This window comes from Hyperolius riggenbachi, chromosome 1 (assembly GCF_040937935.1).
Source record: "Hyperolius riggenbachi isolate aHypRig1 chromosome 1, aHypRig1.pri, whole genome shotgun sequence".
In the NCBI taxonomy this organism is placed as follows: domain Eukaryota; kingdom Metazoa; phylum Chordata; class Amphibia; order Anura; family Hyperoliidae; genus Hyperolius; species Hyperolius riggenbachi.
The window spans coordinates 148,404,173-148,427,438 of NC_090646.1; the positions used below are offsets into that span (position 1 = coordinate 148,404,173).

Sequence of the window (23,266 nt, forward strand, 5' to 3'; positions counted from 1 at the left end):
TTCTTCTCTGCATTAGTTTATATTGCTGCTCAACTTTTGTTGACAGCACATTCCTGTTCTTTTAAAGTTACAGAAACCTTAGTTTGGTGCAATAAGTGGTATCCCTCTACCCATGGTCTTCACCTTACACGCCCTCTTTCATATATAAAATAAATATGACAGAAGCAGAATCGACCAGGGTCAAACCATTTAAAGAGACCAATTGGTTGAAAGCATTTTACAGACGTTTTACTTGTAGTCCATGAGATTTAGCTAGTGCCAGCATTATCTACATTTATCCTGCCGATAACACAAGCATCCTTCCTTCTATGATGAAAATGGGAATGCTTGCGCCATGTTCCTTCCTAAACAATCATATGATCATCTGATTTTGGGGAACTGTGAAATGCCTGTATCTTGGCGGACTCATCTCAGGAGGAAGATCAGATGATGGGGTTTGATTTTTCTGGATGATTGTACATTCTATCCTCTACTCCGACACAGGATTCCACACAGGATGGCTCCTTTTCCTGCCTCCTCTGAAGGTAAAATATGAAAAACACATGGCAGATCCAAATGTGCACCTTCACAGAAAAAAAAAACATTGTTAAAAAACTGTATTTCTTGGATTTATTGATTTGGGATGGACTCCAAAATGGTCATACACTGCCCAAGAGCATCTTTAAAAGAGAAGAGTAACATCGAATAACATAACTGTTCTCCAGATATCCCACTGTTAGAGAAGAAATCTATGCACGTGTTTTGTGTTAGAAAACCAAGAGACAGTACTTCTTCATTAAATTAATCTAAATTTATGCTGACAAAGTCTTTAGAAAGAGGCTGAGGCAGAAGTGCCCACTGCATAGATCATGATCTACTGGTAGATCATGAAAGACATCTGGGTACATCCACCATCGGCCACTGTCTCTTTGCACACAACCCACCTGAGTGATATGAGTATCACACTGCCTCTTTGACTTGCATGAGTTTAGTGCGATATGCTGTGATGAAGTTTTGCCCAGCAGTGTAGAGGATTATGATGGGGAGAGTGTGAGGAGACATACATTTAGAAGCATTATGTGCTACTGCTGATTACAATTTTGCTGGACACGGTGCATGATATTGTGACAATTTGGTGAAGCACTGTTCTATTTGGCTTACTAAGGAGGACTCTATGATATGCATCAAACTGACTGGAAGCTTGTGATACTCACTGAGGCACTGCCGCTGTGCATGTGCTGCAGTAGTGGCTTGCATCTGTACATCGATTCTACCTGGTAGATAATTTTCAAAGTAGCTTGCAAACTGAAACAGTGTGGGTACCTCTGGGCTAAGCCTTGGATCACTTGCTCAGTTTTAACCATTAGACTCCCAGCTATTTTTACTGGCTTGCCCAAATCTTCATGTACCAAAGGCCACATTAGTCAGTAGAGTGTCATTGTGGTGCAAATCAATTTTGAGGTGATTTTGAATTATGCTAATTACGAAACTCTAAAGAGTTAACATAAATCACCGCATACAGCATTTTAGGAGCAATCACATTATTGGCCAAATCACAAACACTATGGGAATTGCAGGGAAATTGTGGCACTTCCGTGATTTGGGAAATCGAAGTGGGTCCCTAGCCTAAAGATTGCGGGGTATACTGACAATCATGCAAAGTGAATGGTCATCTAATGACGTCTCTCAAATTCCATGATCAGTCAACTGTCGACGTATTAATGTAAAAGTACCACTGTATGCATCATCTGTCATTGGCCACAGGACTCTAGAACATTTCTGCCATAGTTTATGGTCATCGTGAACCATTCATCCTTATGCACAGAATCTGACAGTAGCATGATGAGCATGTACAACCTGGAGTGACATTTACAGTAGCCTCTGCTTGTTTTCAGTGCAGAACTGAGAAGGAGATTTAACAATGGGAACAATGGATTCAGCCTACGCTCCGCCAAGAGGATCCTTTTGCGATGCATTAGGGCTGCCATACAGGGCAGCCTCTCAGCAGAGGTGCCGAGCCCCCCCCCCCCCCCCCCTCCCCTCTAGAGCAGGGGTCTCAAACTCGCGGGCCATTTGCGGCCCTCGATACACTATTTTGTGGCCCTCGCCGGCAAAAGCTTCCTTATAGTTTGCTTCAGTGCTCCCAAATAATCCGCCGCATCCCCGCCGCTAAACGAGGGCTGCAGAGCCCCCAAATCGCCCGGGGAGCAATCCGCCGGCATTTCCTGGAAGGGGCAGAACTTTCAGCTTCAGCTCTGCCCCTTCTGACGTCAATTGCTGCACAGATCGCCGCCTCTCCCCGCCCCTCTCTGTGAAGGAAGAGTAAGAGGGGCGGGCAGAGGCGGCGGTGCGCCGTGATTGTGAAATTCCTTATGCGGCCCAGCCTCATCTGGACTTTGCCTCCTGCGGCCCCCCAGGTAAATTAAGTTTGAGACCCCTGCTCTAGAGTGTATACAAGTCTTAAAGTGAACTTGAACAGTTGCTCTCAGAAGCTCACAATTTTCTTCCAACGAAGATTCCTTCCAGTTCTGACAAGATTTGGTCAGAAAGGAAAATATCATGTGCTGTCAGTTATATATCAGTTGCTGGCGGTTATAACTGAGATGACAGCTGATGTGCAAGGTAATGTCCACGTTTCCCTATGGCTCAAGTAGGTATTATTACAGTTTAACAGTGTGCTGATCAGTAAGCTGTTATAAGGTAATTGTCATTTTTAAAATGGAGGATGGAAATTCCATCAATCAGAATGGACAAACAGGACATGGGAGAGGAGGAAGAGATTGATAAGTAGACTACACGGGAGACCAGTATGATGTGTGTAGGTTTACTTTCCTTTTAAATCTTCAGAAGAGGTTTGCTTTAAGACTTGTTGCTACGGGCAACAAATGAAAATACTTCTCAGGCACGAGGAGTCCTGGGTTGCAATTCTGTCAAGAACAGCTATAATAGGTTAAGGTCGCATTTACAGTGAGACGTTATGGTTGTGCCTTATGAAGTCTTATAACGCAGCTTACTGCACTGCAATGCTAATCCTACCTGCCGTTCACAGTGCGACGTTAAAGTCGCGTTAAAAACACTGTTGTGTTGCTGTAACTCACTGCTTGCAGTGCGTAACCTCTTAACGCAGACACGTTGCGACTTTAACGTCGCATTAAAAAACACAATGTCCAACGGTGAATGCGACCTAATATAAAACCAGAGTCTACTGTCCCCTAATCCTGTCACCAATATCACAGGATTGCAGATATGACAGCCAATAGGAGCAGTTTCACGAGGGATACAGGGGTTGGCACAATTCACAATTGGGCATATAGGTAATTTTAGGATGCATAAAAAAGAAATTGAAGTCAGAGATGGAGAAAAGTCATAAGGTGGTAGCATAATTTTCCATAGCATTTTAGTAAGAGGATTATTTTGGTCCTTTGTAGCCTGTTGTACACTCCTAGGAGTTCTGGTTCATCATGAGCTTGCTGGGTACTCTGTAACTCAAGGTGGTAGCAGAATGTATGATATTTTGACAGGTTTCCTTTACTCCACAGGATTTGCACACAGGTTCACTTTAAGCTGTCTGCTTGAAAGCAAGGCAGTCTACCAGTGAAACATATCATCTTTCTCCGCAATCCTTTTCAAAACTAGAGCCTAATACTATCAGTTCCGCTCAAGATGTTTGCTAAAGATAACAAAAATGATATTATTGTTTACTTTAAGGTAGTGAATAAATCTGATGTATACTTTAATTTTTCAAGTTAGACATTTGTAACTTTTGGCGACACTCCTCAACAATGTTTGCTCTTCTGGTCTATGATTTCTTTCATAAACTCCTAAATGTTGGCTGCACATCAGGACGGAGTTATCTTCAGTTTGCGTTTTGCATCAGCTACTCAGTGCAGCACTAACCACTAGTTAAAACATGCAGTGAAAGTGATAGGCCTTGCTTCTGACATATTAAAAATGCAGGTTAGTCCTCTGGGATTAGTGGTAACAAACATTTAAACAGTGTAAGTGGTGGTGCTGCCCACTCCTTAAACGATTGCTTGAAATATATTTGGCCTGCTCTCTACTGCATTGCTGAAGAATCATAACAAGGGGACTAGTCAGAAGTTTGCTGACCCAGAGCAAATGGCACAGGCTTAACAATTAATCACGCAGACACTTTTAGTGATGTGTACACTACTTTACAGCCTGTGGTGTCCCAGGCCGATGTGAATAACATTTACAATGATTCAGACCTTGCATGTGGTCACTGTTCTATGGTTTAGACTGGATACATAGGAAATAGTTATGTCTCTAGGAAAAAGCTGCAAACTCACAAAAATAACCATTAACATTAGAGGCCACTTTTTTTGTTGCTAGATGAAAAAGTCTGCTAGTGCTTCTTCATTAAGTACTTGTCGGATATGGTTGCGTGGCAGCATACCCTCACTATGTACAAGCGTGGCCATATTCGCACCGACGCAGTATGTGAGAGTCTTCAGCTTAGTGTGCAGGCACAGCTGTAGTCGCGCAGGCACAGTACGACCCGCCTGTGCAAAAATAGGAGCGCAGACACAAACTTCAAGAGCTTCCCGGGCAGTGGCGGTGGCCTTGAGAAGAAGGACAAGGGAAGTCTCTGGAGGACCCAGAGGCTGCCCTCTTCTTAGGTGTGCATCCATTTTTTATTTTTTTTTACTTATTGCTGCCACAGCACATACTAATTCAAAGTACAGTAGATTTACTCAGTTCTCCCTTTCTATTACATAAATTTGGAGTCGGTCATTAGTGGGCACCTTAAGTGCATATTCTTCATGGAATCTGAGCTTATCTGAAAAGAATTATAGCGTTGTGAGCCTCTTGCTCCATTGAAATGATTATAGTTGTTGATACGTTATATAGGTTTACTTTACAGAATGGAAACATTACTAATAAAAAAAAGTAAGAAGCAAATGGAGACTGCCATTTTATTCTCTTTTAAAATATCTATTAATACCTATTGCTCTGCCATCATGACCTTTAGAATTCAGCCGTTTCTGATGACCTCTACCAAGCCAGCAGAGGCAGAACACCTCATCTGTGCGTAATTATTGGGGTCTTAGGTCAGTGATACAGAAGGTATTAATTGCAAAGGATCCACTCAATGGCAATGTCTGCCTCCATATTACTTTCACACCAGGACTCCTTTCAGATGGGAGATAATAAAAGGCTTCCCTCAGCTGCTCAAGAAGAACCTGAGGAACATCACTAAATAACACACAAAACCCACCAAATTACCATTTAAACAGTTTCTTCATGACTTATTTACTCTTTTTTTTAAACAGAACCCTTAATGAACCTCCAGCTAATTATTGACCATGTGGTAAGCGACAACACTGACCCTTAGAAGAACACATTTACATGCCTCACAAATTAGCAAATACAACCCTGCAGACTGGGTGTGTTTGTTATGCTATGAATAAAGTCTACAATGAGCCCCTCCTCCAGGAGACAGCACTATTAGCTGCTGCTCTTACCCAAACACCTGAGGGTGACTGTCATGGTCAGTGTGTATTGTATACATGCTGTCACATCACTGCAATGTCCAGGTTACAGTGGGCTTCCTAACATTTTATGGATTCTGGTGTATATGAGATGGGATGTACAGCCTTATTACCCTGTACCCCACCCACCCAATACTGAGACCTAAACTGCGAGATTCTAAAAGGTGGCATTGTTGGCAAATCTTTGGTTTCTGGAATCTCTGATTCACATAACTGCAACAAGATGGCATTCAGTGGTGACAGGATGTGCACATCTCTTGTATCACCTCACCCCCATCTCAAAAAAATAAAATAAAACCCACACATTAGATTCAACTGACACATTTATAGTCTCATACACCCATAAGTGGACTGTTGCCCGACAGTTCAGGCCTGAATGCTACATAGATGTGTCAGTAATCTAAAGGCTAGCTACACCTTTTCGTGTGCATATGCATTTGCCCACGACTTCGGCCAAAGTCGCCACTCTAACGGAGCCTCTGAGGGCAGAACGGAGGGAGCCCAGAGGATGCTGAGGGACTTTACTGACTACAAGGGGCTGGAGGAAGCCACAGGTAAGTTCATTTTTCTGTTTTATGGTCCTGCTCTGGTTTCTTTAAATGTGGCGAGTATGGTAGGAGAACAAGATGTTACACACACCTCCATTTTTGTAAACATCTATTATTGCCTCACTTTTCTCGCTTCTTAAGTGTGTGTGTGTGTGTGTGTGTGTGTGTGTGTGTGTGTGTGTGTGTGTGTGTGTGTGTGTGTGGTGTGTGTGTGGTGTGTGGTGTGTGTGTGGTGTGTGGTGTGTGTGGTGTGGTGTGTGGTGTGTGGTGTGTGTGTGTGTGTGTGTGTGTGTGGTGTGTGTGTGGTGTGTGTGTGTGTGTGGTGTGTGTGTGTGTGTGGTGTGTGTATGGTGTGTGTGTGGTGTGTTGGCTGTAGTGAAGCTGGTTATGGGGTCTCCTGTCTTCCCTTTGCAGGATCTACACACCTTAGCGTGCAGCAACTTTACCCAAGTTACTTCCTGGTTGTTGGAGGGTCGCTAAACAGACTGTGCAGGCTCTGCCCAGGGACGCACGTCCTGTGATGACGTTCCTGGCTATGGATATGTCATCAAAAGGACACCCGTCTCTAGCCAGCGACTGTTCAACAACCCACCCGCAACCGGGAAGTTACTTGGGGGCCTCTTTTTGATAACATAGGGGGACATAGACGAGGACAACAGGGGAGCGGTAGTGGGGATTATGAGGACCGAGAGCCACAGCCCAAAAACAGGTGAAACAGGATTGTGCGTGGTATGATTACCACGCACAATCAAACCGCAGCATACCGCCATACCACGGCAACCCTATTCCTGAGCAACTGTGTGTTCAACTGTGTGTTCTGTAAAGGGGATACTGCGCAGGTACACACTCATTTTCGAAAAAAACAATCACAATTTGTCATTCAAAAGAAGAGTTTAATTCTATTTTTAGTCAAACTATTTGTATGGTTTATGGCTACCTCTAGAGTGATCAGAGCTAGTTAATTGATCTCCATACTTGTTGTGGGTGAATTACTTTAAAATGCAGAACATACTGGGGAGCCTCTGTGTCTCATCTTAGGAAATACTATTTTGCATCGCAATTGGCCCAAATACCACTGAACTATGCAGGCACGCAGGCTCCAGTATGAGTTGAGATTGAAAATGTTTTATTACAGCCATGTGATTGGAAGGGGGTCCTGTGATCCTCTGATCAGGCAATCAGGTCAGTTTAAAAGCTTCCCCCCGATCACTTACTCTATGGCGTAAGCTAAGGCATACAATGAGCCTTCAATCAAAAATCCCACCACTGCTTCAGTTTATGCGTAACACAGACTTTCCAAATGGCACTAATCCCACCACCTATCAATGGTGGTCCAATAAAAGGTATACTAACAGTAGAGGATACCTTGGTCGTGGAATCGTCACCCCAGTAATTGAGCTCTCAACTTTAAATACCCCCTACTAAACAGTTTCGGGGCTCTATTTCTTTATGATCCTTTTTCAAAAGAGACATATTTCTTGGTTGTACTACTTACAGAACTAACCAGTACAAGAAGTGAAATTCCCTTTTATGGTGAAGTGCGAAAGAGACGTTAATATTGGATTGGGAGAAAAGGGATGACTGCTTTGAGACAAAGGGAAGTCTAGCAACCACACCAAAGTTTCTCTCAGTCTTGTACAGGACTTACATTACACCCACAGAACTACACCTAATGACCCTCCTAGTTTACGTTTTAGAGGTTGTCGCAAGTAGGGTTCCATGGTTCATACTTGGTGGAAATGTCCCAAGGTTTCACGGTTCTGGCCCAGAGTTAATACTCTGATTTCAAGAGTGCTACTCAGGCCTTTCTGTAAGTTTCTACAGTAAGGCCTGAGGCACAAACCTAGTCACACAAGACACCCTAAGCTTTGCTTGATCCAACACATAGCCAATTCTCCTTTAGCAGCAAACTGGATGTCTTCAGTTGTCTCGTTCTCTATGGCCTTAAAAAAACTAGATTCTACCATGATATCTGAGAAGATAAGTGCAAGGACTGCAGACACCAGTGAAGCCTTTGAAAAAACATGGGATCCTTAGATCACCTATAGGAGGAGCAGCTTTCAGTGTCTTAGGATAAACCACTTACATCTGCACCAATTCTTGACATATTTTTTTAACTTTTTATCTGTTTGAATTATTACACTGACCCCTATGTTGGATCTACTAGTGGTTTGTAATACGGTACATTCCTGACTGAATTACTTACTAATGTTTGGCGCTTTGTGTGCACTGATCATCCTCTCTACTCTGATAAACTATGTCATGATAAGCTATCCAAGCTGGAAGGAGAAAGCATCAGAGTCACCTGAAGTGACTCCTCCCTTTCTTACAGCTGAACATGTTCAGCACTTTGGAAAGCTAAAATAGAGTCTGGAAAAAAAAAGAAAAAAGAAAGATACTCACCTAAAGGAGAGGAAAGGCTCTGGGTCCTACAGAGCCTTCCCGTCCATCTTATGAGCCCCACACTCCAGCACTGGCTCCCCTGTTAGTCTCCCAACGATGGTTCGGAGACTGCTCTCTGCCACTGCAGGAGACTTCGGCAGGCTGCTGTGTACTGCGCATGCACGAGCACACATTCTCACGCGTGTGCAGGATGAAGCAGCCCATCTTCGGTAGCACTCGTGCTCCCAAAGACTGTCGAAGCCTCCCACTGTGGGGGATTTGAACGGGGGATTCTGTACTGGTACAAGCGGACTGTGCAAAGAACAGGAAGTCTCTATAGGACCCACAGCCTTCCCTCTCCTCAAGTGAGTACATTTTTTTCCAATCGCTTCAGTCTCACTTTAAAGTGGATCCGAGATAAACTTTTACTCATCGCATAATTGTGTTCTTTCTTACAGTTTATAGGACATTCCTCAAGCCAAATACTTTTTGTTTTGTTTTATTACTCGAATTCCCTACAAACTAAACAAGCCTCGCCAACAGCTTCTCCAGAGTGCCTTGGCACTGTAGCAAGGGCTTATGGGAGCTCAGTCTGGGCAGGAGGAGGAGGAGGTTACTAGCCAGAGGTTTCAGAGGCAGAGGGGAGGAGGAGAGGGGACTGAATTTACACACAGGCAAGCTGATAGCATCTCCAGCCCTCAGCCTGTGAAAATGTGACAAACAGAACATGGCTGCCCTCATTGTATTACAGGAATAAATAATCAAACTTTTGAAGCTGTTTGCAGCTAGATATGCTGCGTAAACTATCTAAACTTTAGATAAGATATATAGTTATAGTTATAGTTAGTTTTTCATCTCGGCTCCGCTTTAAATCAGGCAATAAGTTATTTAGGTACAGGTTGCAGCATCCTCACTGAGCAATACTGAATAGAAAAACGAACAAACAAAAAAACAAAACTGTGAAAATAATTTTCTACAGTAGCCAGTACTATCATACCTAAGACTAAGGCCACGATTACAGCAGTGCAGTGTATTGCCCGCTTTGTAACACGGCTTACTACACTGCAATGCACCACCTATGCGATGTTCACAGGACGGCCATACATTGCTGTATAAGGAGTTGCGGCATGGTAACGCACTGTACAGGTTAACAGTAAAAGTGAAGCATAGTTTTTTTATTGACTGCTTCACCATTTCTGAATCCATTCACAGAAAATTTACAGTGCCGCAGTCCTGATCAGTTACATTGCATAACTTCTGTCACAGGGAACGCACTGTGAACATGGCCTAACACGCCTTCCAGAATCGAACCACACATACAGTATACAGAAGAAAAATGACAAAAGGTTACAAGTGTACAGAAGAAGAAAGATGGTTATAGGAGAGAAGACAGACCCATACAGATGAAAAAAAAAAATATGAAGGAGGATGAGTACAGAACAGATAAGGTTCTTTTTATTTTAAATGGCAGGTCCCTCATTAATGAATGCCACCATAAATTCCCATAGGTTCTACCGCCACATGCGTGGAAAATTTTCCAAACTGCTGGCCACACGACCATGCATATCCAAGATTTCATCCTAGGTGAGTTCTATATCTGGACTGATTATAATCTGTCATGGACATGAGCTGTAAACAGTGAAATCTGCTGCTCTCAAGCAAGGACATATTCCAGACTTGCTGTTTCCCCTTGCGAGAAAAGAGAATTACACCATTGGTGCTGTCAGATCACCACAACCTACATTTTTTAAATCATTGTCACCCAATCAAGGAACACACAAAATAAAGAGTTTCCGTCCTATAAATCAATTCAACAGCTAAAATATTCTCTCATAGCTTTTTTTGTAAGGTTATTCACCTTCGCTCGGTGGACCCAAACATTCCAATGAACCTGTATTACAATTGGGTCTCTACAACATTCCACATGGTACTCCCATAGAGCATCAAGTCAACCTTCCATGCTAAATGGTTCAAAAATATCAATCTGTGCCCTTTCTTTTTCAGTTCTGTGATTAGTAAGTAGCATTAATAAGGTTCTAAACCGCATAAACTTTACCACTCTGGCAACTCAAGCAATACCAATATGCAACAGGCAAGGAAAAAAAAAATTCAGACTTTACTTCACAAAAAATATCGACTTTAAAGAACAGATCTCTTTAGCAATTTTGTGCAGTGGAAGAAGAGTTGACCAGGACAACTTTATGTAAAAAGTCATGAAGCTAAGAAGGGGAGGGGGATGAGGGAAGGAATTGCTTCTCTGTTAACTAATGTTTGAAATTCTACTCCTTTGCATATGTTCCTCATACTTCTGTAGCTCGGGGGACTCTTTCCCAGGACAAATGTTCATTCAGACTTCACGAGGACTATGTGTGCTGTTTTGTTATATTTAAAAAAAAAAACGAATAAAAATATGGTTAAAAAAAAAAAAAAAAAAACATGGAGCTGTAGGCTATATTCAGAGGCACTGGAGCAATCTATCATCAAATGGCTACTAAAGTAAGTCACTGGACCCGGATTCTGCCTAAATGTACACCTGTTGCTAACAGGCCATTTCTGTTAAAATATATTATATAAAATGCATTCTAGTCTGGATTCAGGAAAGGACTGTAGTGGAACAGCACTAGTTTGGGATCTACTATTTGAAGGAGGTGAAGTCTAAACACTTATCCTACTGGACTTAGCCTTCAATCAGCACCTGTATGGAGTAACTTCAAAGATGGATGAACTCATACAGCTGATTGAGGTGTTGTCTGTACATGATCTACATAACATGTATAGGTTAAATTCTCCATACCAGCCCTGCAGTACAAACTTTGTGCAAAACTTGGAGGTGATGTCTGAAGGAAAGTTACACTTCGACAAAAAGTATCAATCGTTTGGCAAATCCTCATACTTCTACCTGAAGACTACAGTGTATCCCCCCATTTTATTTGTAGGCCTCAAGCAGTTAGTGCAGAATGCCAAAGCTGTGTTTCTTAGCAAATTCACCTGGAACCATACATCTCTACACAAACCCCAACAGCTATGTATGTAGACAAATTTAACTTGATTCTCATCTGCTTAAAACATATGGTGCACTGGACTGCTCACAGGTATTCCAAAATCTATGGAACTTACTCCCAGTGAGTTAGAGAGGATCCATGTATCAATAGCTTCACAATATATTTTTATTGTAAACATATACCAAACAACAAGTATAACTATTATGCGTCTACCCCTCTCATAGTATAACTTAATGTTCAAGTCTTTTACAGGTCCACTTGAGTGATTAAATCTGTTCCTTCCCGGACAATACAAAAAACTGCACAGACTTGAGGTCACAACTTAAAGTGAACCGAGCATCATTTTTAACACTCAGGGCAGCTCTACAGCTAATTAAAAATGCATTCTAAAAATGTGGTTTATTAAAAAAAACTTTAATTTTACCTCATTATTTTACATCTAAGGGTTAAAATAGCCACTTTGTCCGTCCGTAAAGGAGTAGGTGGTGGAACACAGATAAGAAATCACCTCATTAGACTTAATTGACCACAAACAAACCCCCATTGTATTTCAAACAGAAAACATCAGTTACAGTTGAATTTCACACCTAGCCTGGACAATGCTAGTTGTAAAACAGCAGGGGTTGAGCTTCTGAACAATGGCAGCCCTTGCAGCTATTTGAAGCCAAGAGCTGCTTGGATCCCTTTAAGCTTGGAGGAAATCAAGGACCATAAAGTAGATTGATCTTCATTCTGGAAGTGCTTCTTAGGGTTGTACAGATCAGCCTCAAACTTCTTTTTGCTATCCATTTTCTCGGTTGGACTCAACTTAACTTACTATGTAACAAAATAAGGTAAAAAAAGAAAAAATGTTCTGAGCACAAAGCCAGTAAAACATGTCAGCCATGGATTATATGACAGATCATTTGGAGGTGGTTTAGTTCAGTTACAACGCAACAGACCATGTCAAGCAATATGACTGATGAGACAGGATACACATACATGACCATTTAGTTGGCCATATACACCCGAGGGGAGATCAGTCATATAGGCCCAAACCTCCAAGCACTGACTCTGGTGCTGTGTACCTAAGCAGGAACACAAAAACTGGTTAAGCATTTCTGTTTATGACTATAGATAGAAGTTAGGACTATGGACAGAAGTTATGACTATGGACAGAGGTGGAGAAGAGGTACATAGACCTGCATGTACCAACATCTAGCTGAACACGATGGACGTATGTCTTTTTTCAACCCAAGTAACTATGTAACATATTAGGGAATACAATGAAGACATCTGGCATGGTTTTGCAACTTCTGAAATTGCTAACCCCTCAAAATTAGACAGTAGTGACTTGTACACCTGCATGATCAAAGTTGTTCTGAGGAGGCCGATGACTAACCTCAAGCGATCCACCTGGCAGATCAAGTTGGCCAAGCAATAGCTAACTTCAATGTGCACGCCGCTCCCATGACCGCTGTGCGCCATCACATACGCTCCATCGTCCCTCTGCCCCCACCCCCCGCATAGCAACGCAAAGATGACTTTGCAGCTGTCAGTGTTGGCCCAGCGATGTTGCTCAAGGGGGACGTCAACAGTGTTTGAAAGCAACAATTGAAAACAACCAGTTCAAGCAAGTTATGATCTGTAGGTGCCATGAGGTGTTTGTCATGTAAATGGGGAAAAAAGGAGAGATAGGGTGCAATCATATATTGGTCAACCATCAATTTTAAAGGCTAGCAATATTTATGGATATGTGTGAAAACCAACCTATTCCAGACTGCTGAAGATGTACAGTGATGTCTGCAGGTGTGACAGACCTTATACCACTGACTTTGTTTGAGGGGGAATATTTATGCAGGTTGTATTTTCAAGGCCCAACACTAGTACTCCCTCTCAATATAAGACATTATGTGACTTCCATGTACCTCTAAGCTCCTTCTTACTTCAAAAAAAGATACCCGTGTGCACCCTCAAGCCAAGTGTACCTGTTTGTATGGTAATCTTTAAAACACACTTTCCATTACAGAGCTCCAGAGCCTGCCATCCTGATCTCCTTCTCCTGTTCTTTCTGAACCTTTCTCCTGGAACTAGTATGCAGATCAGGCAGGTCAGAGGAGAGTCAGAACACCCCATCTCCACATCTGGTCCAGGTGAGTGTTTCAGAAAGTATTTTCAGTTGCAGAACAAGTAGCAAAGTAGCATTTTTTTAAGTAAGTGGCCAAAATGGCAGCCTCCATAGAACATTAATATAAAGTAGAAATTAAGGAGAAAGATCTACATTTTCACATCTGTCTACCTCTCAAGTTTATAAAGAGCCCAGATCCAATCTCAAAACCTTCACCCCCTTCCAGCCTTCACTGCTGGACAATGGAGGTATTTTAAAAGTGAGTACACAAAACCACCACAGTAAAACTAATGAAGATCAATGAGAGAGAGCTAACATTAGGTGGCAATCTTATGAAGCTCTGCTCATACACCATCTAAAACCTTAAAATCTGCAACTTCCTTTTTCCTAAGCCACAAACAAAACCAAGACTGTAAATCACCCAGTCCACAGTAGAGCCAGAGCAACTGGTAAAGTTGTCCTGCTATAGTCACCTCCCTTTTTCTCCTGTCGTATAACTGCATAGCTGGTCAGTAAAAGGACACAAGACTGAGTCACACTTCAGAATCAAAACACAGAACACAATGTCACACAAGTCTCTCCACTAGAGATGGCCCGAACGGTTCACCGGCGAACGGTTCCCGGCGAACTTTTGTGGTTCGCATTCGCAGAGAACCGCAAACTTTTCCGGAAGTTCGGTTTGCCCCCATAATGCACCATTAGGGTCAACTTTGACCCTCTACATCACAATCAGCAGGCACCTTGTAGCCAATCAGGCTACACTCCCTCCTGGAGCCACTCCCCCCTCTTATAAAAGGCAGGCATTGCTGGCCATTTTACTCACTTGTGTGCCTGCAGTAAATAGAGAAGGGACAGCTGCTGCAGAGTCTCATAGGGAAAGATTAGTTAGGCTTTTGTAGGCTTGTTCGCTTGCTCCTTGCTGATTCTTATTGCTAAAATAGCACCCCTCAACAGCTCTTTTGAGATCTAATCTTGTTCTTGTGATCTATTTTTTTTTCTGTGTGTCCCACTGACACTTGTGTTGCATAGACAGCCTTGATAATTCATACTGTGTGTGCCAGAGCCAGACCCAGCACATTCAGTGACTACCTGTGTGTGTGACAGGTGCACATTGTAATACCCATCACTGCATATACCTACTACCTGTTGTTCACAGTGCACCCACCTACGTACGTGAGCTGAGCGCACGCAGTGTCACTGTGCCTGTCCGCTACCTGTCTGTGTGTGTGTGACAGGTGCACATTGTAATACCCATCACTGCATATACCTACCTGTTGTGTTCAGTGCACCCGCCTACCTACGTGACTGCATGCAGTGTGATATACCACTCCGTGCATACCTGTTAACTGCACCTGTGTGACTGCACATTGTATTAGTCAAGTCAGTGCATACCTTTCACTTCATCCCCCCCCCCCCCCAATATGGACAAAACAAAAAGGCATAGGCAGGCCACCTGGCAGGTCTGTTCGAGGTCGCGCTGTCGTGATTTAGTGCGGCCCTCGACCAAAGTACAGTGTTCAGAAGAAGGCACGTGCCATCAACCCCCAATATTGTCAGGACGTAGTTGACTATTTAACACAGAACACCTCATCTTGCTTCCGCACAGAAGTGTGACATATCTTCCTCCTCCTGCTCTGATTCTGGCACCCCACTTAACAGCGGTTTGCAGTGCGTAACACAGTGAGTTTGGGGTGTCAGTGTGAAGTAGTACTCTAATTACACTCCCTGATTGATGTATACACATGCAAGATGTTTGAAAACACTTTAGGCCTGCAATTTAGCATTCAATGCAATTTCTGCCTTTAAAACGCTGCTTTGCGTCCAATCTGGATTTTTCCCCGGGACTTTTAGCATGTATCCCACTCCGCCATGCCCCCCTCCAGGTGTTAGACCCCTTGAAACATCTTTTCTATCACTTTTCTGGCCAGCATCAATTTTTCTAGTTTTCAAAGTTCCCCTCCCCATTGAAGTTTCGTGAACCGAAAATCGGAGGTTCAGGCCATCTCTACTCTCCACTTAATAAAACGCAACAATATGCACAAGTGGACAACAGCAGCTCCTTATTGTGTGTTCTCTTGGCTTCTGTGTAGGACTACATGACAAAATGAAGAGGAAAATGTTTGTTCCTTAACCACAAAAATCCAAAACACTAAAATGCATGAACACAGACAATGACTTCACATTGCAGATAATAGGTGCCATATTATTTAATATCACCAATGCATTCTAAGATGCTGAATATTTATGTGCAGATTGTCAATGTTTCTATATATTATATAGACCAATGGCCTATTTTACAAAGTATCCACCTTGTCAGTTCCCCTTTCAACCAGTGCCATAGTTCTAAACCATTTCTCAATATAGCTGAGTCAGACTCACTCCAGTGGTCAAGAGAAAGCGACGTCATTGAAGTTGTGCCTCTCCACTGATGTACTAGCAGCCATATTTAAATATATTTCTACCCTCATGTTAAATAAAGGAAATGAAGCAATGAAGTCATATGGGAACGTCAAAAGCATTTCAAGCAATAAAAAAAGCATATTAAAGTATACTGAAGAAAGGTCAAGAATCTAAAAAGAGCATCATGGCCCAGCCCTCTCTAGCAATGTGGGTTAAGAAATCACAATAGATTTGTAGTCTGGGTAACTTAGATCAATAAAAATGAATTTAGAATGATGCAAAGCCCTTTGTGATATCACACAGTAATGACATAAGACTTATGTCATTGGAGGGTTACCAACTCTTAGCAGGTTATACAGCATGCCCAATACTTTCCCACATTATTTATACCCATCTGAGTCAATGTACAAGCCAGTCACGGTGTACATGGCAAATGTAATTAACACAAGCTTTGGAAGCAGCCATCTACCAAGCCTGGCATACAAGGCCTTCTGCAATGGTGTGGTTAGAGTAAACCTTCAGCAATGATGAGCTAGCATCATTGTAAATGCCACTGTGGCATAGGAAGAATGGCTGTGTTACATTGTGTACAACAACAATCTAAAAATCACAGGACCTCTATATAGTATGGACACCGACTACTGATGATAATGGTTGATTTGGATGGGGAGGAGGTTTTCTGTAGGGCTGACGTGGTGATGGCAGCTTACATAGAAAGAAAATTCCCAGATGACCACACAAGGTCTGGTTTTAAAGGTAGTCATTTATAAGGACGCTGTGGGCCTTTCCTATCAAGAAAAAAAAACACCTCTGACAGCACAAGTCGATATGCCTTATCTGTAGCCACAACACTGTATATCAAACCAATTCTAGGTCACACGAAGGGACAATCATAGCCTTGCATATGAAAACCTACAGATTTGTCGAAGGACTGAGAAAAGGCCTCAGCAAATAGAATTCAGATGAATATGTCAGGTCGACAGCCTAGCTGTGGGGAGCAAAAAAAAGAGAGCCCCATCCCTTTCTGCAGCCCAGAGCTGCTTTGCATTGAGATTACGCAGCAGTCTTTAAATAGATTTTGGTCATTGCTTAAGCATGTCTCTTTCCCCCTCCTGTAAATTAAACTGGCGTTTATCTAAAGCATCCTGCTGAAACACTACAATAAAAAAAAATCTCAGCCCATACATGAAAGGACATAATTTTTCCTTTAACTTGCTGATTTCTCTTATTTTTTGGTGGTGGTGGTGGTGGTGTGTGTGTGTGTGTGTGTGGGGGGGGGGGGGTTGTTTTCCCTTACATTACTATTGCTGCACCATTTCTGCAGCAAAGGGACAAGTCTGTATTCTAGCAAAAAGGTTCATGTCTGTGTCTAAACAGCGGGCTGTCAGATCACACACAATGTATATGAGATATGTGCGGCATCCTTCCCATGCCATCTTGCACTGGACATCCAGCTGCAAATGTCTGATCAACCAAATAATGACAACCCTGAGATAAGGAGACCCAAGCTCAGAGACCTGTGTGTGTGTGTGGCCAGGCAAAGTGAGCTATTCCACTGCTCATCTGGAGTTATGGATGTGCTGCATACATTATTTGCCAAATAACACCATATTGAGAGGCCTAACGTAGAATGTTACCGATGTACAAAATGGTGGATGTAGGCACAAGCACTAAAATATGTACAATTCAGACCATTATGTAAACACATCTACCTGTCCACTGTATATAGATCAGCTCTATGGAACAGCTCCCTATGACAAGGTGTCCAAATGATTATATGGACATAATGGATAAAATAATGGATAGATGGTCTGACAGATGACATAGAATAGATATTGGTTATGATCATCATTCTCCTCATAAAAAAAAAATATGTTTTTGTGGGGAGGAAAAAAATGGCATTCTTACCAGGCAGCTGATGCAGGATTAAGGTTAAAGGAATGGTACAAACCTGACATATATCCCCGTGATGCCTGGGAAATAAAAGCTGGTGGAAAGTGTTTGTGCAGGCGATAGTCCTTCTCACTACGGGACCTCATGCGGTCTGAGGCCCGGTCAGAGAAATCAGCACTAGGCCAGGCCCGGCGTAAGGTTGTACTCCGAGTCTTCTTCATGGTGAGGCTACCTGAAGCCTAATCGTCCAGCTGCATGAGACAGGCCTCGCCGCTCTCCCCTCAGCACAACGTGAAGCGCACAGCTTGAGCACGGACTGCACGCATTTTGCCGCTGCCTCTTCTAGGAAGCGAGCTGTGGGTCCGTTCGTTTTTCTCCCTCGAATGATCCAATTTTACACACGTCCCACAATGCATTACACTTCATTTGCAATCAATCCAGCTTATAGCTTCCAGATTCATGTGGAGGAAAGGCACATTATGTGGCTTCTCAGCCAAAGAAGGGGAGGAGGGGGAGTGATCAGAGATTTGTAGCGTGAAAGCTCTGAGATCACAAACAATAGCTTGATTCAGCATAGGGCTGCTTAGCCAACTGTGAGGCACAACACAAAAGAACCAAAGCAAAAAGGCTGGGAGGGGGGGGCAGAAACACCCACAGAATTTGGTTTCAACCTGAACCCCCTTCGCACCTAAAGATCTTGCGAAAAACCCCACCGTCAATATCCCAGTGGTTGTGGAATTAAAATGAGGAGGCGATGACGACGGACGTAGTTTTTTTTTTCCTCCCTCTCTTCACCTATCAGGCTCCGTGAAGCAAATCAATGAGGCAATCTAAATCGGCATTGCAGTAATCAAGGGACAATATTCATTCTTCACAAGCACACAGCTGTTTTCTTACACACTGGGCGTGCAAAAGCCCCCATTACATCATATCCCAGGCACGACCCTGCACCAGTTTTCACAGTGATTTAAAAAAAAAAAAAAAAAAAAGGAGGAAGGAAGGAAGAAAGGAGGAATCCTAGGTTTGCTGGTCAGTGTCCTAGGTTTGCTTGGCTTCTCCTGGCCATAGTCCTCTTCATTCAGTTATTGCTTTCCTCAAGCTTAGGGGTCTACAGTACAATCCATCCCCAGCACTTTCAGGTATTCCCAGCACTGCTCTGTCCTCTGTTGAATGGCTCTGTGCCTTTGAATGCAGTGAAAAGCTATTGAAGGGCAGGAAGCAAGACAGCCAACCCAGTCTCATGCTAATCAAGAAGCTGTCTTAACCCTTTCACCTTGCGAAGTCAGGAGCTTCGTGTTCTCCTAACAGGAACTCCTTGTTTTCTGCAGGGCTGGGGCTGTAGGTTAGCCCCCTGCAAGATCAATGCCATTCCACGACAGGGTTAAGGCAGACACACTGATCCTGTCAGGCATCACATTTTAAATGTAAAACACCCTGAGGCTCTCTCAAACCTTGGCCGTAGTCCCAGCCTATAATCAGCTCTGTCTATTTACATACAAAGCTGTGTATTTTTAGGATAGTCCGGCCCTCTCCATGGAGGAATGAAAATGTTTGTTTTGAAAAGGGAGAAGGGGGCACAAAGAGGAGAATAAATGCAGGGGTTATATCATTCTGTATTGATACACATAGCAGGGCAGGAAGGGGGGAGTCTAGTGACAGCTGCAAATTTCTCTGGAGAGTCACAGCACCATAGAAGTGCTATGGAAGACTCACCTCCCCTGTCTGCTGCTCACTGTTCACCATCAACACAGCTCACTATGCTCACCACTGACATACAGGTCAATGCATGGCACATGGGGATGCACTCCTAGTATGCTCATTGACATTTACACCTCACTGATGGCTTGTCAACCTTGTCATGACGGTTTCTAAAGACCTAATGACAACCTAAAGCTCCCAGTCCCACTTAAAATCCCAGACATCATTGTTTCTTTATATACATTGCACAGACTATTGTTTTATATGAACTAAGCTTCAAGTACACCCAAGCAAAAAAAAAAAAACCTCAGTAGTGGGAAACATCTGGATGGTCCAGAGACTTTCCCAGATGCTCCAGCAGCCCACTGTTCCAGCTCAGGGCCCACCTTTATCTAATAAACTTGCGCTAGTCAAAAACATTGTCTTGTGGTCGTGAGCGCCCCCCATGGGCATGTGCGAGTAAGGTCCAAGCAAGTCCAGTAGGAAGAAGTGCTTATGCACAGAGAAAAAAACACTGTAGCAGTGGCTTCATTCTACTGGGGATGTATCGAGCAAACTTGGGTATGCCCAGTCCACATGCACACCTCCATGGCAAGGACCGCCCAAAGACTTCCAACTACTAAGGTATAGAGATGGCCCAAACCGTTCACGGGCGAACCTCTATGGAGCCACTACTACTTCCGGGTCGCAATGACCCGGAGCAGTGCGGCTGCGCTGGGCCGGCGGTGCGCGTCTGATCGCGCACCCCTTGCCGGCCACTTTCTGCACATGAGTGTGACATCACTCATGATGTCACGCACATGCGCATAAAGTGCCAGGCAACAGGAGGCGCACCGCTAGGCCAGCGCAGGCGTACTACTCTGGGTCATAGCGACCCGGAGGTAGTACAGGTGAGGAGTTCGCCGGCGAACGGTTTGGGAACCGTTCGCCGACATCTCTACTAAGGTATCCAACTTGTGTTTGATTACTTCAGGTATGCTTAAAGAGGGCTGTCAGCCATACTATCTCAGGAAAAAAAAAACAGATATATAAGTAGATAACAACTTGCTCTACTTACATAATAGATGTATTGCACTGTCCACGTTATGATTCCTGTGAATTTTATAAAGGAAAAGTAGAGAATCCTATTCTAGACAGTTTCCATACTTACTGTGTCTATTTTTAAGCCAGTCGTGATGTAACATCTGCCCTTAGTCTCCTCTGCCCAGAGGCGTAGCTAGGGCTTTCAGCGCCCGGGGACAAAGACTATCAATGCGCCCCCTAAGGTGAAGGCTGTGCAGCGCCAAAAAGGGGCGTGGCCACATAATAAATGTGGGCGTGGTTATGGGTGGAGCCAAATTTACATAGAGGTTAGCAGGCTCACGCTCACCCACCCTCCCTCAGTATGTTCCAAGACAAATTCAGCAATCATGAGCCCCCCATCAAGACAAATTCAGCAATCATGAGCAAATATGAGGCCCCCAACATGACCAACTCAGCAATCATGAGGCCCCCAACAAGACAAATTCAGCAATCATGAGGCCCCAAACGAGACAAATTCAGCGATCTTGAGGCCCCCAACAAATCATGAGGCCCCAACAAGACAAATTCAGCAGTCATGAGGCACATAAATAGACAGCATTTCACATAAATAGGCAGAATGCCCCCTTAATATGGTAGACACCTCTCACCTGGCAGCAGTTCCCCAAAACACACTCAATCTGACAGCAGTGGTTCCCCAAAAATAGGTAGCCCCAGGTCTATAGGTGTCTCCAGAATAGGTGGCCAGCAGTATAGATGTCCCCAGAATAGGTGGCCAGCGGTATAGATGTCCCCAGAACAGGTAGCCAGTGGTAGAGATGTCCACAGAACAGGTAACCAGGGGTATATGTGCCCAGTATATGTAGTCAGGGGTATATGTGCCCAGTATATGTAGCCAGGTGTATATGTGCCCAGTATATGTAGCCAGGTGTATATGTGCCCAGTATATGCAGTCAGGGTTATATGTGCCCAGTATATGTAGCCAGGTGTATATGTGCCCAGTATATGTAGTCAGGGGTATAATATGCGCCCAGTATATGTAGCCAGGGGTATAATATGCGCCCAGTATATGTTGCCAGGGTTATATGTAGCCAGGGGTATATATGCCCAGTATATGTAGCCAGGGGTATAATATGCGCCCAGTATATGTAGCCAGGGGTATAATATGCGCCCAGTATATGTAGCCAGGGGTATATGTGCCCAGTATATGTAGCCAGGGGTATATGTGCCCAGTATATGTAGCCAGGTGTATATGTGCCCAGTATATGTAGTCAGGGTTATATGTGCCCAGTATATGTAGCCAGGTGTATATGTGCCCAGTATATGTAGTCAGGGTTATATGTGCCCAGTATATGTAGCCAGGGGTATATGTGCCCAGTATATGTAGCCAGGGGTATAATATGTGCCCAGTATATGTAGTCAGGGTTATATGTGCCCAGTATATGTAGCCAGGGGTATATATGCCCAGTATATGTAGCCAGGGGTATATGTGCCCAGTATATGTAGTCAGGGTTATATGTGCCCAGTATATGTAGCCAGGGGTATATGTAGCCAGGGGTATATATGCCCAGTATATGTAGCCAGGGGTATATGTGCCCAGTATATGTAGCCAGGGGTAGAATATGTGCCCAGTATATATAGTCAGGGGTATATGTGCCCAGTATATGTAGCCAGGTGTATATGTGCCCAGTATATGTAGTCAGGGTTATATGTGCCCAGTATATGTAGCCAGGTGTATATGTGCCCAGTATATGTAGTCAGGGTTATATGTGCCCAGTATATGTAGCCAGGGGTATATGTAGCCAGGGGTATATATGCCCAGTATATGTAGCCAGGGGTATATGTGCCCAGTATATGTAGCCAGGGGTATAATATGTGCCCAGTATATATAGTCAGGGGTATATGTGCCCAGTATATGTAGCCAGGGGTATAATATGTGCCCAGTATATGTAGTCAGGGGTATATGTGCCCAGTATATGTAGGCAGGGTATATGTGCCCAGTATATGTAGCCAGGGGTAAATGTGCCCAGTATATGTAGCCAGGGGTATATGTGCCCAGTACATGTAGCCAGGGGTATATGTGCCCAGTACATGTAGCCAGGGGTATATGTGCCCAGTACATGTAGCCAGGGGTTGATGTGCCCAGTATATGTAGCCAGGGGTATAATATGTGCCCAGTATATATAGTCAGGGGTATATGTGCCCAGTATATGTAGCCAGGGGTATAATATGTGCCCAGTATATGTAGGCAGGGTATATGTGCCCAGTATATGTAGCCAGGGGTATATGTGCCCAGTATGTGTAGCCAGGGGTATATGTGCCCAGTATATGTAGCCAGGGTTATATGTGCTCAGTATATGTAGTCAGGGTTATATGTCCCCAGAGAGTAGGTAGCCAGGTCCCCCCCCCACCCCAGCAGGAGGGGAGTAGCGCAGAGAGGAGGGAGAGCTGTGAGCAGCGGTGGAGAAGGGGGCCATCTCCCCCCCTTCCCTCACCTTAGGGTGCACAGCTCTCCCTCGTTGTCCCCTCCATTAATGTCCGGGTGGCTGGCAGCGGCGGGCGGAACTTACCTCAGTCTCGTCGCAGCGCCGGATGGATTTGCCGCTACTCGGTCTGGTCCAGACCAGAGCAGCGGCTGCGGCACCCGAACTTCCGGCGCTGGAGCGAGACGGAGGTGAGTTCCGCCCGCCGCTGCCAGCCACTCGGACAATAATGGAGGGGACA

The 23,266-nt window shown here is 43.9% G+C and overlaps 1 protein-coding gene across 2 annotated transcripts in view; it reads right to left on the reverse strand.

The window, feature by feature from the left end:
* Window positions 1–23,266, reverse strand: part of STOX2 (storkhead box 2) — a 294,752-nt gene that overhangs the window by 144,045 nt on the left and 127,441 nt on the right. The window contains exon 1 of one of the 2 annotated variants that reach the window (XM_068278721.1): window positions 17,883–18,692. The exons of the other annotated variant lie outside the window; for it this stretch is intronic. Within the exon in view, the coding sequence (XP_068134822.1) occupies window positions 17,883–18,045 (163 nt within the window). The 5' untranslated portion in view covers window positions 18,046–18,692. Of the gene's footprint in view, window positions 1–17,882; window positions 18,693–23,266 lie in introns of those variants that run through there. 2 annotated transcript variants of the gene reach the window in all.